This window comes from Argiope bruennichi, chromosome 1 (assembly GCF_947563725.1).
Source record: "Argiope bruennichi chromosome 1, qqArgBrue1.1, whole genome shotgun sequence".
In the NCBI taxonomy this organism is placed as follows: domain Eukaryota; kingdom Metazoa; phylum Arthropoda; class Arachnida; order Araneae; family Araneidae; genus Argiope; species Argiope bruennichi.
This window is the reverse complement of record NC_079151.1, coordinates 15,449,901-15,466,910: the sequence shown is the minus strand read 5'-3', so window position 1 is coordinate 15,466,910 and position 17,010 is coordinate 15,449,901. Positions and strand designations below refer to the sequence as shown.

The following is a 17,010-nucleotide window of genomic DNA, read 5'->3' as shown; positions in this document are numbered from 1 at the left end:
AAATTATTCACATTCATTATTCTTTAAACAGGTTCTTATAGTACACAAATTTTCTGTTTTATGAATTTGAGTGCATTAAATACTTGTTTCAATGTAAATTTATTACTTTCACAAGATGAGGTGCGAGCAAATATTTTCCAATTTTTAAATTCCTCATCCCCCCCCTGCAATTTTAGGTCACAAACATTCCATATGTTTAGTATGGATACTCATTCTTCATATTAGTCTTTAAGACTGAATTGTTATTATGCAGATATAAAAATTTTTTTTTCAAATTTTAAGACTTTTTCTTGTTTACTTATGTGTTACCAGTATATAAACACATACTAATGCATATATGTTTAGGCATAGGCATACAATGTTCTTTTTTTTGATTTATTATTGTTTCTTGTACTCTTTTGTTAAAAAAAAAATCTTAGTGAGAAGTTTGATCTTTCTTATCTTCTAGCATCTTTTCTTGAATTTTTTTCAGTATTCATTAAAAATTTTATCTGCTATGATTTTGACTAAACTTATAAGATCATTACCGTCTTCCCCCTATTTTTTTTTTATTTGCTACTGCTAGTGATTAAAAGTAGAAGATTTTCTGAAAGTTGGTTGTTTATACACTATAGTCCAGAAATAAAAATCTTTTTTTTTCAGTTTCCTTAAATTATTAACAAATAAAGTTTATAATTATGCAATTTTATAAACATAATTTTATGTAATTTAAATAAGAAAGCATTGATTTTAGTGCTTAAAATTTTGTTTTTAGTATTTTTCTTTTCTTATTAGGCAATCTATACAAATTCTGTGTGACACCATGAAGAAACAAATTATTTCTCGAGCTTTCTATGGATGTAAGCATATGAATAAAATTTTTATATTTTTTAGTCATATTCTTTAATCAAATTTGAATATTTGTGATGGATATATTATATGGTTTTTAGTATTACTTTACATACATTTTATTTGTTATTACTTTATTTTTTATATTAATAAAATTATTATTTTGATATTCAAAAAACAGCAAAACAAATTTCTGAGGTTGCAGTCTTTACATTTTAAGAAAAATGAATTAAAAAGGTTAAATTTAAGTTTTATGTTATAATAATTATGTATGCTGCTAGCAAGATCAATTATGTAAGTTTTTATCTGGAGTCATTTTAAATATAGGCAAATACTGTTTTAAATATATATAGGCAAAAACTGTTACCTGAGTTTTGTATTTTCTTGTTTACTTGTGTTTTACTTTTAAAAAATATTTTTTCAAAGCTGAATTTTTTTACAGGGCTAGCCCATTGTCGCCATTTGCGCACTGTGCGAACCCATTTGGCTGGTTTAGTAAATTCCAGCATTGTCAGTGAAACTTATCCCACAAATGCTTCACAAGGCCTAACTAAAGAAATATGGATTCATATGCATAATGATTCACGAGTGACTGATTCGCATGAAGTTTATCGACTCACGTATTTTGGAGGTGTTGATCCTAGTATACGTAAAGAAGTGAGTGATAGCATTTCAAAATTTCTTATCTTATTATAAATAAGCTTACTATGTTGAGCATTCTATTCTTTATCTATATGTCAAAATTTAACTTCATATGGTGAGTACTAAAATTAGACTCCATATATAAATTTAAAGAAGATAGTAAGACATTTTTTTAAAAAAAATGTGTTTGAAAATATTTTTGCTGCAGTAATAATTTCAAAAATAAGTTTCTTTAAAAACAATCCAATTATAATTTTATGTTAATTCTATTCATTTGTAGAAATCATGTTTGTTAAAGCTTAATTATCTTTCATATATTTTTATTCTTTCACAATTAATTATATAGGAACTTCATGATCTTTTCAAAACTGTTTTAATATAGAATTGGATGGAATCATTTTTTTCAGGTATGGCCTTACTTATTGGGCCATTATGCTTTTGGCAGTACTGAAAGTGAGCGTCAGGAGCACAACATGAGTGTTCAGACAAGCTATGAGACCACCATGTCTGAATGGCTTGCTGTAGAGGCTATTGTTAAACAGAGAGATAAAGAACAGATGGCTGCAAACCTGGCTAAGTTGTCTTCAGAAAGCACCAACAGTGAAATACCGCTTGTTGGTAGGTATTTGCATTTTTGCAAGCTTTAGAAAAAATTCTTGAATATAATATTAAACAGAAAAAAGATCGTAATCATTAAATATTTAATCTGTAGATTTTAGTGAATTTTAATATTGCTAAATTTAAAAAGAAAAAATCAAAATAATTTTTGAATTTATTTTGTGTTTCTGGCTTATAATATATTTGGCGAGTCTGCAAACATGATGACAAAAAAATATAATGTTAGAAGGGTGAAATTTAGTCTACATTCTTTACACTAGCATTGCCTTCATATCATGTTTTGTTTGATGATTATTGTAGTATCCATTTTATTTCTGAGTAGATTTTTTTAAATCATGTTTTGAATGAAATCTGTATTAAAATTACAACAGGAAGATAAATTTGAGGTGTAATTTTGTCTCTAAAATTGTAGATTTATATTGAAGTTTGAGCACAATCAGTAAAAGGGAAGAGGTTTCAAATTCATTTATGATTATCTATATTAAATTACAAAGCTTTGTATAAAGCACACTACATTCTGTAATAATATGAAAAAAGTTTAAGGGAGAAGCTCACCTTGATTGTGCATGCATTTCTGATATTTTGAAAAAGTGTTAAAAAAATGTCTCTTTCTTTGCATCTGAATTTTGATATAAAGATTTTTAATAGATTATTTCTATTACTAAAAAATTGTGTTCCTTGAAATGGCTTTAAATTGATTAATTATATGATTAAAAAAACATTGAGAAAGAGAACGAAAGTGACATCTATTTGTTTGTAGAAAAATCTTTTGATTTGAAATTTTTCTCTGGATTTTTTTCTATATTAAATTTCGTTTTTGAATTATGAGTTATGAAAAAAATGCTAATAATGAACCTGTTAGATGATATGTAGTAATCTAAATAAACATGTGCTCCATTATTAAATGTTTCTAACTATGGAACTAGGACCTAAGGATGCAAATCTGAGTAATGATGTGTTTGAGGATATGAGTAGTACTGAATATTATGAAAATCCTGAAGACGACATATTAGAAGAACCAGAAGAAGAAGAAAAGTCAAAAACTATGAATGATAAGGTTTACTTCATTTTTTAATTATTTGATTTTTTTTGTGTGTAATTTAATATTGTATACATTCTGAACTAGGAATGTCTTCCATTATTGGTATGAGTGAAACCCTTCAATTTAATTAAATTTAAGATTAAAAATCCTATCTTGCTTGTTTTAAAAAAAAATAATTCTGAAATTTAAAAAAAAAAAAAAAAAAAAACTTTGCTTCATTAACATAAAATTGTGTTCTTAAAATCTAGGTGTAAAAGGTTTAAAAGTCTTAATATATATATTTTTTTTATTTGACTGATGCATTGTTATTGAAATGTAGTTTTCTGTTCTATTCTCATTATAACAATGCTGAATATTAATTCTCAAATGCGATTTGTTTGAAAAATTGAATTATGTTATGTAAATAAATTTTAAGAACTTCAATAAGTTTACTGCAATCAGTAAATAATAGTATTTTAAAATTCATTGAGTATAAGGAAGAAAGACATTTTTTTTTTCTTTTAAGCTATTATTGGAATTTGTAAGGTATTTATATACAATTGAATATCAATTAAAACTTTTTGTATATTAATTTTCTATCAAAACTGATATGTAAAAAGAAAGTAATCAATATCTAAAATTAACTAATTTTTTTTTTCTGATTGAATATTGATAGCTGCAAGTAATGTCATTTTCTCATTGACATATAGATAAAACCATTAGTTACTTTCTCTGTTAAAATTATCTCATTTTGCAGAAAATTTTAAGTTTGAAGTTCTGAACAATTGTATAATAGCTTATTTTAGTCATATTTCATGATTTTTTCTTCTTGAATCTTTATATTTTGTGTACAAAAAATACTTTTCCTGATTAACTTTTATCTTGTTTAAATTTTGAATTATTGATTCTTAAATCGTTATAAATGGAATCATCTTATATTAAATTGGAATTTATGATTTATCAGAGCATAGAATAGAGTACATCATGCATGAATATAATTACTTCATGACATTGTTTTCATTTAAAAATATGTGTAACTTAACTCCATTATATAATCATTCATTAATTCAAGGAATTTGATTTGTTCTTATTTTAAAACTCTGCAACTTCACAGTATCAATGTTTGAAGCTATGCAAACAGAAAAATATTGTCATAAGAAATTTCAGTGAAATATGATTTCAATTAAGGTTTTTAAAATATGTGTGAAGTTGTAGTTTTATTGATTAAAAAAAAAAAAGGCTAATTTAGGAAAAAAATTAGTTATGGGTGTGTTTTTGGAATCATGTATTGAATCACTAAAGAATATGTAACAGATATCTGTATATAATTTAAAATAAAACAAAAAAAAATTGTTACAAATCATTAAGAAATAATTTTTGACTGTTTTTTTTTTCAGTTATTAGAATAATTTAAATCGGTAGATTCCTTAGTATCTCTAATTTTGGTTCTCTTATTATAATTATTGTATAGTTTTTGTTCTCTTCCAAAATAATTGTATTGAGTTACATAATAAGATTACTCAATGTTTCATATTATAAATTTTTAAGGAGGCTGAAAATACTGAAACGTCAGATCATGCTGAAGAGAATAAAGAAGTTGACATAGAAGATAAGTGTCAAGCGAGTTTAGAAGAAAAACAGATATCTAGAGTTAGATATCTCCGTCATATGCAAGGTATTGAAGAATTTTTAAATGTACAAGATAAATGATGTAAACAAAAAAAGACATCCTTACTTATGATTCAAAACTTTTAAGTGGTTAAACTGATTGTTTTGGCTTTGTAAGCTCAGCTTCAAGATGGTTATTTTTTATTTATTTTTTATAATTTCCAAATAATTTTTTTCAAGTATCAAAGTAAACTATAAATCAAAAACTTCTTATCTGTTATTTAACAATATTTTTTTAATGATTTATCTGTTTTTAAACAATAATTACAAAAGTTCTCGTTTAAGAGATGGTTTGGAAGAATCAGATTCTATATTTAAGAGAAAAAAAATTATGAAAATCTAAAAATTTTATTTAGTATTTAAATAATTAAAGCTAGTATAACTATATTTCTTCCATTTGTTCTGAAATAGTCTAGATATGAAGTCTGGTGAGGAAGAATAAATGTTTCTCATGAATGCTATATGAAGTTTCTTGTTTTTTATTTGAAAATTCAATATCTTCTTCAGTTGTATTGGCATTTTTTTTAATCTTGATTATATTGAATTGGTATTATGAATCAAGATATATTGTTATCATATATTGCTACTATCATTAACAAGTTTGTGATAGCATATTATTAGAACGAATTTGTTTTTTGCACCTTAAATGATTTATATGTAATTATGGAGAAAAATATGACAAATTTGTAAAAATAATATTAACCGAGGAAAAAATATATATTCAGATTCAGTCTTAACATAATTACTGAAATTGCATTGAAAACTTTAACGCATTTCAGTTTGAGAAGAAATGAGGCAGATATTTATTTTTCCAATTGTGTTCAGCTAATGAATTTTTTTCTTATTTTATTGGCCATTAAAAATATTTGTATATAAGATTGCATTTGCTTTTACTTAAGTACTAGGAATTCATTGATAATAGCAGTGCTTATTAAATATTTCTAACTAAATAAATCAATGCTTTAATTAATTTTTTTCAAAATTCAGTTGTTGAGGACATTAATTAAAAGATCTAAACTTATTTTATGCAAAGCATGCATTTGAAATAAAAATGATATAAATTAATCCTTTAGTATGGTAATTATCTATAAAATAACACATTTAAAAATAATTTAAATTGTTGACTGTTGACTGGTTTTTTTACTTAATTTTTTTTATTCGAAAGAGAATAACAGAAAAATGCATTGGTAAATACTTACCATTTTGTCCTATAAATTTCCCTGATTCTATAAGGAGGAAAATGATGGCACTTTTTTATTCACTAAGAGGTTAATTCTCTTTGAACTCTATAAGTATTTGAATTCTTTAGAGGATGGTTGAATTTATATATTATTTAAAAGAAAATTATGCAAGACCTCTGCACAGATTGCCTGTAGCTTTTTAATTTCTGAAGCTTGCATTCTGTTTGAGTTTTGTGGTTCTTCAATGCATATTTGAATTCGAAATTTCTTTTTTCCAGGGCTCATCTGACCATTCCTTTATTTTCCAGGCATTTAACAAATCTGTGAAGGAAAAATAATTATATGTCATTAGGGAGACTTTTTTATGCATGGGCACTGTAGAACTGCAATATCCCCAATATTTTTTTAATTTGTGAATATAATATTTCATTTATATAATTTTTGCAGGTAACATTTTAACTCATCAACAATTTAATACAATTCTTTTTAGAGCTTCTAATCTTCAGAGAAAACACAGGAAAAGTTTCCCTCTCTTTGTAGAGGAAAAAAACTCCACAAAGTTTTGCTTTTTATCTTAATCCTTATTACTGCTGTTATGCATGATCAGTTAAATCAGAGTGAGAGTAATCGCCTAAAAACTTTCTTGCATACATCTAATAAAGACGTTCTTCCTCCCCACCTGCAAAAATTTGTGCTTAAGGAAGGCAGATAACTTTTTGCATGACAGTGGCATAAACAATAGTTGTGAAATATTAAGCTTTGAATCTGTTGTATAATTTTTGGTGAGTTTTTTAACGATTAATCCCTGGTATGCAGTTATAAATATCTGCTAAGCGAATTTCTGTTCCAAGCATGTTTTTTACAACTGATTAAAACTATATTTTGTCATGGAACTGCAATTTGTGGTGATTTGTTGTTTAACTGCATTTGTATAAACTTTTATCAATGTAGAGCGAGACCTGCATGAAATATAAAATAAAAAATACTATTTTTCATTTCAGCTTGCAATTACACTAAATTGAAAAATAATGATTGTTTCATTTAAAAATTTATCTACATCAAGTAAAAAGAGCTCATTCATATTTTTGTTTCTAAAATTATTTAAAAAGACAAAAGTCACCAATATGAATTGTAGCATAAAATTTAGTATCCATACTTCAATGCATGTACACTTAATGGATATAAAATTCAATAAATTTTATAAATTAGAAATTTAGTTTTTTTTTCTTAAAGATTTGTTTATATTTAGAGATGTTTAAAATATTCTTTGATTGATTCATCCCACCTCTAGCTATTGAGAGTCAAAGCATCCTTATCACAAATTCATCTGTTGAAGCAGGGAGTCCTGTTCTGTCTTCACCTAGAGAACCTCCTTGTGAAGAGGAGGAGAAAAAAATGACAACTAAATTAGAACAGAAAGAAGAAGTGTGTGATGATGCAGATGCAAATCAACTTGAAACCACTGATCCTCATTCAGCCTGCATTTCTCCAGCTTCTTCTGGTGGAGGTGTTTACTCGGTAAATGCCAAATTTTTGCTTCAACTTTTCTTATTAGTTGTAAAGGATAAAAAATATTTTAGCCTTTATAAAGTGATGCTTAAGTTTTTAATTTTTATTCAGCTCTATAATATTCAAATTTTATAATTGTATTATGTTTAGAATGTGTTTAAAAAAATTGAGATCAAATGACAAAATTAAACTTTTTATTTAAGTATTTTAAAAACATTTTTTTAAAAAAATTCTTCATATTATTATAGTATAGTACAGTATTACAATACCATGGAAATTTAAAAATATTAAAAGAAATCTTGGAAAAGATTTCTAGTCTTTTACCAACTGTTTGAAGATTCTTTGGTTGGCTGTTATTTTCTTATGCAAAAATTTGGATAGTTAATGAGCATAATAGCAAGTCACAATAATACCTCTTTATATGGTTTAGTTCTGTAGTAATGGGGTGAATGGCTGTAATTAAAAAAAATTAAAAAAGATTAGGAATAGTGAGTAGAGAAATTGTAATTCTTCTATAGTATACAAATCACAAGATGCGTGTAGTATACAAGTCACCAGATAAAATTATGTGACTTGTAGTTAGAATCTGTGTTCCCTGTAACCACATTCTCTATTATATTTTAATGGCATATTATTTTTCATTTTTTAACTGTGAAGTTTTAAAGTTTCTTCAAATATGGTGCACTTTTGCTATGAACCATAAGATGTTAAGAAAACACATCTAAGGATAGCCCAGTTTCATTTCACAGATATGTACAATAAATACATTCTATTTGTATCCATTTTAAATCAATTTAAAATTTCATGAATTGGATCACTCAGTGATTTTGATGTTATAATTGAATAATATTTTATAGTTTGGTTCAGTTATTGTGTTTAGTTAACTTTTTATCAAACTTCAATGAAACTGATACTCCTGTATTATATTTTGACTTGCTTTATTTTAATTTCAAATGTGTTGCATTTACTTGGCTGCAAACTTGGCATGATTTTTTTATCGCTAACACAAGTGTATATGATAAATATTACTGACTAATTAATAATTGAGTAATTATTTTACTGGGAATAATGTTCCTTATTATTTCAATGTGTAGTTTCTTTTTACGATGAACATTTGAACAATATTATTTTTTGAAGGGCAATAAATCATCATTGTCAATGAAGGAGTGAAATTAAGAATGAAACATAGGTTTTATTAAAAATGCTATATAGTAAAATTTCATAAATGTTAAATTTATAATTCTATCTTTTTATAAATTTTAGTTAAGATCTAAAAAAAAAAAACTTGTGGTTATTGTAAAGATTTAATAGAAAATGCTGAAGAAAAAAAACAATATTTACTGATAAAAATTGTTTTGTGAATGTTAAGTTTTATTAATAACTTTTTTATTTAAAATCACCATTTTTGCAAAAAATTTCGAATTTCTTTATATTTTGTACTAAAGTCAACACATTTAAGATAAAAAAAAATTGATTATTTTTGTTTCTATGGCATTTAGTAGCAAAATTACTGGCAAAATTGTAACAGAACGCATAACATCATAAAAAGTTCTTAAATTTGAAAACCTTTTTTAAGCGCCTTAAAAATGCAAACGGAAACAGGCAATAATATTTATTTTTAATGTCCTTGATTATTCAAAACTTATATTTCTAGTTATAGGCATCGAATGGAAAACTAACTTTACTCGGAATATGATGACCATAGATCATGCTAACTATATCATGTCGAAAATGTGTACATTTAGTGTTAAAGTGTGATACAGTCAATAAAGGCTCATCATCTCAGTAGCTTTATAAAAAGATAAAATATAGAAAATTCCTTAAATTTTTTTTTCTCTTGACTTTTTATTGGTCTTAAATTCTTCATCTAATTTCATATTTTCAAAATTTTTGGAATCTTTAACTAGAAATAATGAGCAGTATTTGATATTTGTTTTGTCAAATGGCCTTCTTTAAAGAAGTTTCAAAGGCTTTTTTCTAATTCTTAATTCTTACTTTTTCCCATGTTTTATATTTCTCTAATTATTATGATTTTGTTTGAAAGATTTATTGATACCTTAAGGAATAAATAAAATCATGTAAAAAGCTAAAATCATTTTCTATACCAATATATTTTTGAAAATTATGGAAAATAAATAAATCTTAGCAAGGTATAAAGAAGGAGTGGGACATATTTTTAAAGTAACAGAATCTGTAGTCTTCACCTTGAAGGATTTGCCTTTTGCTGTATTTGGATCTCAACGCAAAAAATAAAAGTTTCATCTTCCTTTGTACATTTGAAATTAAAATTTTCAGAAAGCTCAAAAGTTATCTTTTATTTTTATTAAAATTTATTAAAAACTTATTTTTACTCACATTGTAGTTGAAAGATGTATTTAATAAATGATTTAATCTATTAATGAATCAAATCATTGATTCTAAATATAGTAAAGGGGCATAATGATATGGGAAAGAAAATTTTCTGGAAATTTCCTCTCACAAGTCCTTCACAGTTTATTAAATAATTTCAGATAACTTTCAAATTCATGCTTAGTGAAAACAACATTAACAGAAAATAAAAATTTCAGAATTATGAAATATTATCTTTTTTTGATTTTTAATATAACGTAGGAAAATTTTATTCTCTATAATATTGAAATGTTTGATGCAATTTTAGTGTTTATTATCCTGCAAGTATATAATCGATATTTTATCTCCTTTTAGAATGAACTTTTAGATATGTTCTCTTTAAATCTACATCGTATCGACAAAGACGTTCAAAGATGTGATCGTAACTATTGGTATTTTACATTAGAAAATCTGGAAAAGCTTAGAAATGTCATGTGCACGTAAGTACATTTTTATTTTGTTAATTTAATATTCTTGTAATATTTTTAAACAATTTATTACTGATGTTTTTTTTTTTTTTTTTTTTGCTATTACAGATATGTGTGGGAACATTTAGAAATGGGATATGTCCAAGGAATGTGCGATCTTGTGGCTCCCCTACTTGTTATATTTGATGATGGTGAGTGAGATTGCTTAATACCTGTATGTTTTTGTTGATGCATTGTTTATCTATTAGTTAAGCAAAAACATGTTTCATTATTGTGTACTGTATGATTTTGACAGTGGGTAAGTTGTAAAGTGTTTACATATGGGCTATCATATTTTGATTTGCAAAGTGTTTTTTATAGGATCTAGATTTTCATGGCCTGTGAAGATAGTTAAAGACTTCATAATTTTTTTTTTTTTTTTTTGTTGAATTTGCATTATGAAAAAATGTTTCAATTTTGTTAGATCTTTATAAAGGTTGGACCCTTGAAAAATAGACGAGATGCATATCTATCATTTTTTGAAAGAGTGGAGCAAAACAGTGCAATTGGTTTCAGTTTGAAAATTCCACCAACAGAAAAAAAAATTTGATATGCAAATGCTGTCAGGCATCAATCTTTTCTTTTTTTGCGAGTTTGAAAGAAGGGAAGGGACAAGAAGGATTACCATCTTTTGATGATTAATGATAAAAGATTTTATCTCAAAATCCATTTTGAACTATAATTGTTAGTTTATTAATCCATAATTGGAAACAGGAGTCAAGATGGCTGTATTATTCATTTGCCCTGATTATCTTGTTTTTTTTTTGTTTTTGGATTTTGAATGCAATTATCTTCTCAGCACCTTCAAGTAGTACTTTTAGCAGTATGTTGGCAGAAGTCCAAGTTTGAACACAAGCATATAACGGAGTTTTCATTGCTGTTTATGGAGTCAATGATTCTACGTCTCTGAAACTATGATTGAAAAAAATATATAACACCCCATTTAAATTTCTAAATTTCTATACATTTCTCATTGCAATCCATATTGTATTCATTTTTATTTCTGAAATTCTAACAGTTATTAATGTTAATTTTATTCCATAATATTTAAATGAAATAACTACTCATCAAAAGATTGTTTAGGTGTTTCTTATAATATTTTTCCAACATTTAACAATTTTAATTTTAATATTTTGAATAATTGCATAATTTTCAAAATATATTGTGTTTCCAAAATAAATTGCATCGCTGTTTATAAAAAACAAAAAAGAAAAATTATAATAGTCTTTTTGACTCTACATCTCTGACTGCATAAGAAAATTCATGTTTCCAGTCACAGATTATCGGCAAGATTATCAAAAATATCCTTAGTGCTTTTCACTTATTAAGTAAGAAATAATGAGAAAATGATGCTTGAGTTATAAGTTAATATTGAAAATAACTTGTGTAGAGGTTGGAAGTTAACATCGAAAATACTTGATTTATCATTTTCAAATTTTTTTGCTCATAGTTTATTATTACATTGATTGATTAATATGGATATATTAATGTTACTATACGTGAAAAGATTAAATTATCTAATCATAAAGATTTGAAGTTGGTTTTTGGCTTGCTAAAAGTCTGTGGGCTTTTGAATTTTGTTCAGTAGAATTCAACTGAAATAATTTTTGCTAAATGATATACATTTATCATTTTCGAAGCTTTCTCTTTTATGAATATGAAATTAATTATTTAAAAAGAGAAAATCTAGTCTTCATTTTAAAAAATAGTTTTTTTTTTCTTTTAAGAAAAATCATATGATATATCAAATGATAAATATCTCAGATTTCAGTGCAGCAGTTATCATTTATACAATAAAAATATAGCATATAATAGTCTTCTAGTTTTTCATTTTTTAACAAAATTAATTTAAATATAATTGAAACTGTATTATAATTAAATTTGATTCTTTGCTAAAGACGAATGTGAATATAGCCATGTATGTATATCTGTCTGTTTAAAGTAGTAAAAATTATAGTACTATTTTAATGAACATGGTCAAAAATTTAGAGAAGATTATTTATTTCTTCAGAAATGCTATCATACAGTTGTTTTTGTGAGATTATGAAAAGAATGGTTGCTAATTTTCCACATGGTGGAGCAATGGATGCCCATTTTGCCAACATGAGATCTCTTATTCAGGTAATTCAACTTTTTGTGATATTTTATATAGAAATAAATATAAAATGATATTTATTTTCCTTTAAACATTTTTAAGTCTGTCTAATATATATATATATATATATATATATATATATATATATATATATATATATATATATATATATATATATATATATATATATATATATATATATCAAACTACATAAGTACAATTCAGAAAATTGTTTTCTTAAACATGTTTATAAACTGGATTTATATAATTTATTTAACATGTCTGAATGTTTTTCAGATCCTTGTTAATAAGTTAATTTGAATTCTCCCTTTTATTAATATCTTAAATTTACTATTTTTCAGATTTTAGATGCTGAAATGTTTGAATTAATGCATCAAAATGGGGACTACACACATTTTTACTTCTGTTATAGGTGGTTTTTATTGGATTTCAAAAGAGGTAATAGATTTATATTTTATGAATATTGCATTATTTTTCAATTTTAAAAGATAGACTTAATGTGAGACTTCCTATTGAGAATAAGAGGAGAAAGCCCCTTCCCCCTTTTAACCACATTTATTCACCACAAATAAGAGAATACTCATTGCACACACAATGAGAGGATTTTAAGAATGCCACGTGATGACAATCTCAAAAGTGACATATGAATATTTAGCATATGAATATTAGCATTTTACATATAGCTCTATAATTATAGTAAGTCAGAAAATTTAATGGGAACTGAAATTAACGACTTGCAGTTTTTTTATATCATTTTTATGATTCCTCTAAACATGAAACAATTTATCTTAGAAAACTTTATTATAGCTTTTTTTTTATTGATAATAAATGTTGATTGTTAATATAGACCTTTTTGTTTACTTCAGTGTAATTCTGTAGTGGATGATCATTGCTTTTGAAACATAAAAATAATTCAAATTAATTTACACATTTCAGTGTAAGAATTGATTTACTCAAGATGGACATCCTGCATTATTTATTGTATAAGTTTTATTAGGGTACATGTTTGTTAAAATGTTTTTGACAGTGTAAAATATTGTAAATGTAAATAGTTCAATATTCAATCCAATTCTTATAAAAAGTTAAATTTCTTTGAAATCAAAATAGCTTTGTATTTGCCATCTAATATATAATTGAATTCTTATGACTAATTAAAATAATGTCACACATTGAAATCGAAAAAATAATATATTTCTAATGATAATTTGTATAAGTACAGATGTTATTTTTTATTTGTCTATACTGTCATTATAATTTTCAATAACTTTTTCAAATGTTGACATCTAATTTCTCAATCTGTGTATTAGATCAATTAAAAATCATTAAAAATGTTACCATTTGAAAAGAATTAATAGCATTTTAAAGATTTGAATTTTTTAATGCAGAAAGTTTAATTTTAATGAATTTAGTTATTGTCTAGTTTTAGGCATAAAATTTCTGTTTTCCTTCTTTTAGTTATTGGGATAATATGCAAAAATTATTATTTTGATTCATCTCATGGAGCATTCAAAAGTCTGTAAATGCCATCGTAAAAAATATTGGATTCAAACTATGGAAAATAAAGGCAAAGTTTTGAAAGAAAATCTAATTTGTGGTTCAAAATGAAGAATGGAAAATTTCTTTGTAGATACTCTTCTGAAATTCAAATGATAGAATTATTTTTCTTTTCAGAACTGCTTTATGATGATGTGTTCATTGTATGGGAGAGCATTTGGGCTGCAAAGCATGTTGCTTCTAGTCACTTTGTCTTATTTATAGCCTTGGCTCTTGTGGAATACTACCGAGACATCATTTTGGAGAACAATATGGACTTCACAGACATCATTAAATTTTTTAATGGTGAGATGTTATCTTATGTTTTATTTTCTCATCTCATTTTGTTTCAAAGCTGTCAAATGAATTTTTGTTACATTTCCACCAATTAATTTTAATTTAATATTTCATAGCATACAAAACCAAATTTATTGATTTTAACTGATTTTGTTTTTAGAAATGGCCGAAAGACATGATGCTAAAGCTGTCCTAAAAATTGCTAGAGATCTGGTGTGCCAGATACAAACACTAATCGACAACAAGTGAGCACTGCAATCCCTATGAGATGTATATGAATCCATTGTGATGTTGCATGTCCACTGGGAAATTTCCCTTTCCACCACCTTTAGAAGATTCAGTGTGGATGGACCTTTCCTACAAACCTCTCTTCCTATTGGTGTATCTTCCCTGGAAGGAGTGGACACAGGGACAGACTGGCTGAAGGCCCTAAAGTGCCAAAGCTTTTGTGTCATTTACGTTATTTGTAATTATTATTTATAATGACTTAAGCATTTATGTCGTGGATTTTTTATTTACTCTGCTACAAAAAAAAAATGTCTTAATCCTTCTCAATATGCAAAAAAGAAAAGTTAAATCCCTTGGTCATTTCAATCTTGAAAGTTAAAAGAGAAAGAGAGAGAGTATCAAATATGAATTACATTTCCTTTTTATCTAAATGCCAATGAGTTTTAAAGATTTGAGTTGGAAGCATTAATGGTACCAGAATATTTCACCCTCTTTTCTCTAAAGTTATCTTGACTTGGAACATTTCAGTGGAGTCATTCTAGTCATTTTGAATCTGCAGTTAAATAGCAGTATATTTTTGATGTTATTGCCAATAATATTTAGTAATTGAACAATAGTTAAATCATTAAATTTGTTTACATATACTTAAATGTATACATAAAATCAATTATGAAATGAATTTTATTAGATGATAATTACAATTATTTTGAATTCGAAAAGGATTAGTCTTGTATCTTTATAGATGATTCTGTGCTACTAATATTTACCTATTGTTGTTCAACAATATTTAATATAAATGTTAACTTGCTTTAAAGAGATTATATTAATTCAATATATATTTATGTCTATGTATAGAAAATTGATATAAATGAAATAATATATAAGTGTAATTTAAAGAAATTTAATGTATATATATAAATGTATATAATAATTTTATATATATTAAATTGTCATACATTAATTTATCAAAGCAAATAATGATAATTTCAACCCAAACATTGAAAATTTTGTTGTTAGAGTTGAGTACTGTTTATCAGTGGAGATATGATTCCTTTGAAATTGTAATATAGTTTAATTTATTATTGTAGAAAGGTATAGAAGGGTATCAGTTTCAGTATTAAACTGCAGTTATACACAATTAATATGAAGTTATGGTAAAAAAAGTTAAGGGGACTTTTAGGCAATAACATTATATTTCCAAATCTAAATTCCGTGAAACTTCTTGATATATATATATATAATATATGATATATTATGTTAATAAAGATTTTTTTTTTTTTTAAGTTACTTGTATCAATATTTAAAGTACATTGACTGTTATTTTATGTTTGATAATCCTTTTATATTTTAAGCATTTTTTTATTATATTTTTTATAAACTGACTTAGCATTTTTTTTTTCTTATCGGAGGGTTTAGAAGGTAAATGCTATGCTAGAAAATATTATGTTTTTATCATTTTTCAATTTTTTTTATTATTTAAAATGTTTATACTTATCCTTATGTTATAAGACTTGATGAATTCTTTTTTTTTTCTGTGTATATGTTATAAATCCAAATTTTATGATATATTTCCTATGTATTTTTTATAATAATATATAAATACTATTATATTAATATACGGTATATATAAACAAAGTTTCAGATATAAAATTAAAGTCAATAGAAGGCTCAGAACATATGTTTTTTGTAACTGATTATGGAAACCTAAATTAGATTATAATTTATAATAAATGTCTTATGTGAGTGAGTATACTACCTATTGTATTTTAACCTATTATTGTGTTAAAATCCTACTTTATGTGTTACATTTTAAAGTATAATTTTTTTTAAACATTTTTTAAAGAGAGACAGTTAAGATATATCATTGTTTATGAAATGAATATTAAAATTACCGATTCAAACTGTGCATATTTTTAATTAATGTAGTTATTAATTCTTCAATATGGATATGTATCATTTAAAGCATGCCAAATTTATATTTAGAATCACTATTGCTTACTATAGTGGAAATAAATGTTGATATATATATATTTTCCAGTGTATCTAATAAAAATCAATTCATGATCTTATTTTGCCAGTTAACATATACATAAAATGAACTATTTCTTGTGGCCTCTAGTCAGTGATATCTTTTAGTACAGTCTGTCCCTTCCAGAGTGTATATTTAAAACATGCATAAAACATGTAAATGTATAACATTATTTTTAAAGATTCTTGTTAGCTTATTGTATATTTTATTATAGTATTTTTAGTACAAATTATATATTCTAAGCATGCAAATTATAAAATAAAATATTCCATATATCTTCGATGATGGTATTTGAAGCTGTTGAAACTAATTGAGTGAATACAGATTTGAATGCTGGTGAAATTATTGACATATCAATGAGCAGAGAATCTTTTATCCCTTTTGGGGATAAATACTAGGCCATTCGAAACTATTTTGTGGGATTAACATTTTTTTACATACAGAGATTTATATGAAAATATCTATCTAGTCATTTAAAAGAATTT

General features: G+C 25.1%; 1 protein-coding gene across 2 annotated transcripts in view; it reads left to right on the top strand.

Moving 5' to 3' along the window:
- The window catches only part of LOC129969318 (small G protein signaling modulator 1-like), a 41,948-nt gene extending 26,688 nt beyond the window's left edge, over positions 1 to 15,260 (top strand). For both annotated transcript variants that reach the window (XM_056083848.1, XM_056083840.1), the window contains exons 14-25: positions 775 to 839; positions 1,271 to 1,485; positions 1,878 to 2,088; positions 3,015 to 3,145; positions 4,658 to 4,784; positions 7,250 to 7,476; positions 10,171 to 10,295; positions 10,392 to 10,474; positions 12,334 to 12,443; positions 12,780 to 12,876; positions 14,110 to 14,277; positions 14,429 to 15,260. In XM_056083848.1, coding sequence (XP_055939823.1) covers positions 775 to 839; positions 1,271 to 1,485; positions 1,878 to 2,088; positions 3,015 to 3,145; positions 4,658 to 4,784; positions 7,250 to 7,476; positions 10,171 to 10,295; positions 10,392 to 10,474; positions 12,334 to 12,443; positions 12,780 to 12,876; positions 14,110 to 14,277; positions 14,429 to 14,517 — 1,648 coding nt within the window. In that variant the 3' untranslated portion in view covers positions 14,518 to 15,260. The remainder of the gene's footprint in view (positions 1 to 774; positions 840 to 1,270; positions 1,486 to 1,877; positions 2,089 to 3,014; positions 3,146 to 4,657; positions 4,785 to 7,249; positions 7,477 to 10,170; positions 10,296 to 10,391; positions 10,475 to 12,333; positions 12,444 to 12,779; positions 12,877 to 14,109; positions 14,278 to 14,428) is intronic.
- The last annotated feature ends 1,750 nt before the right edge of the window (positions 15,261 to 17,010 follow it).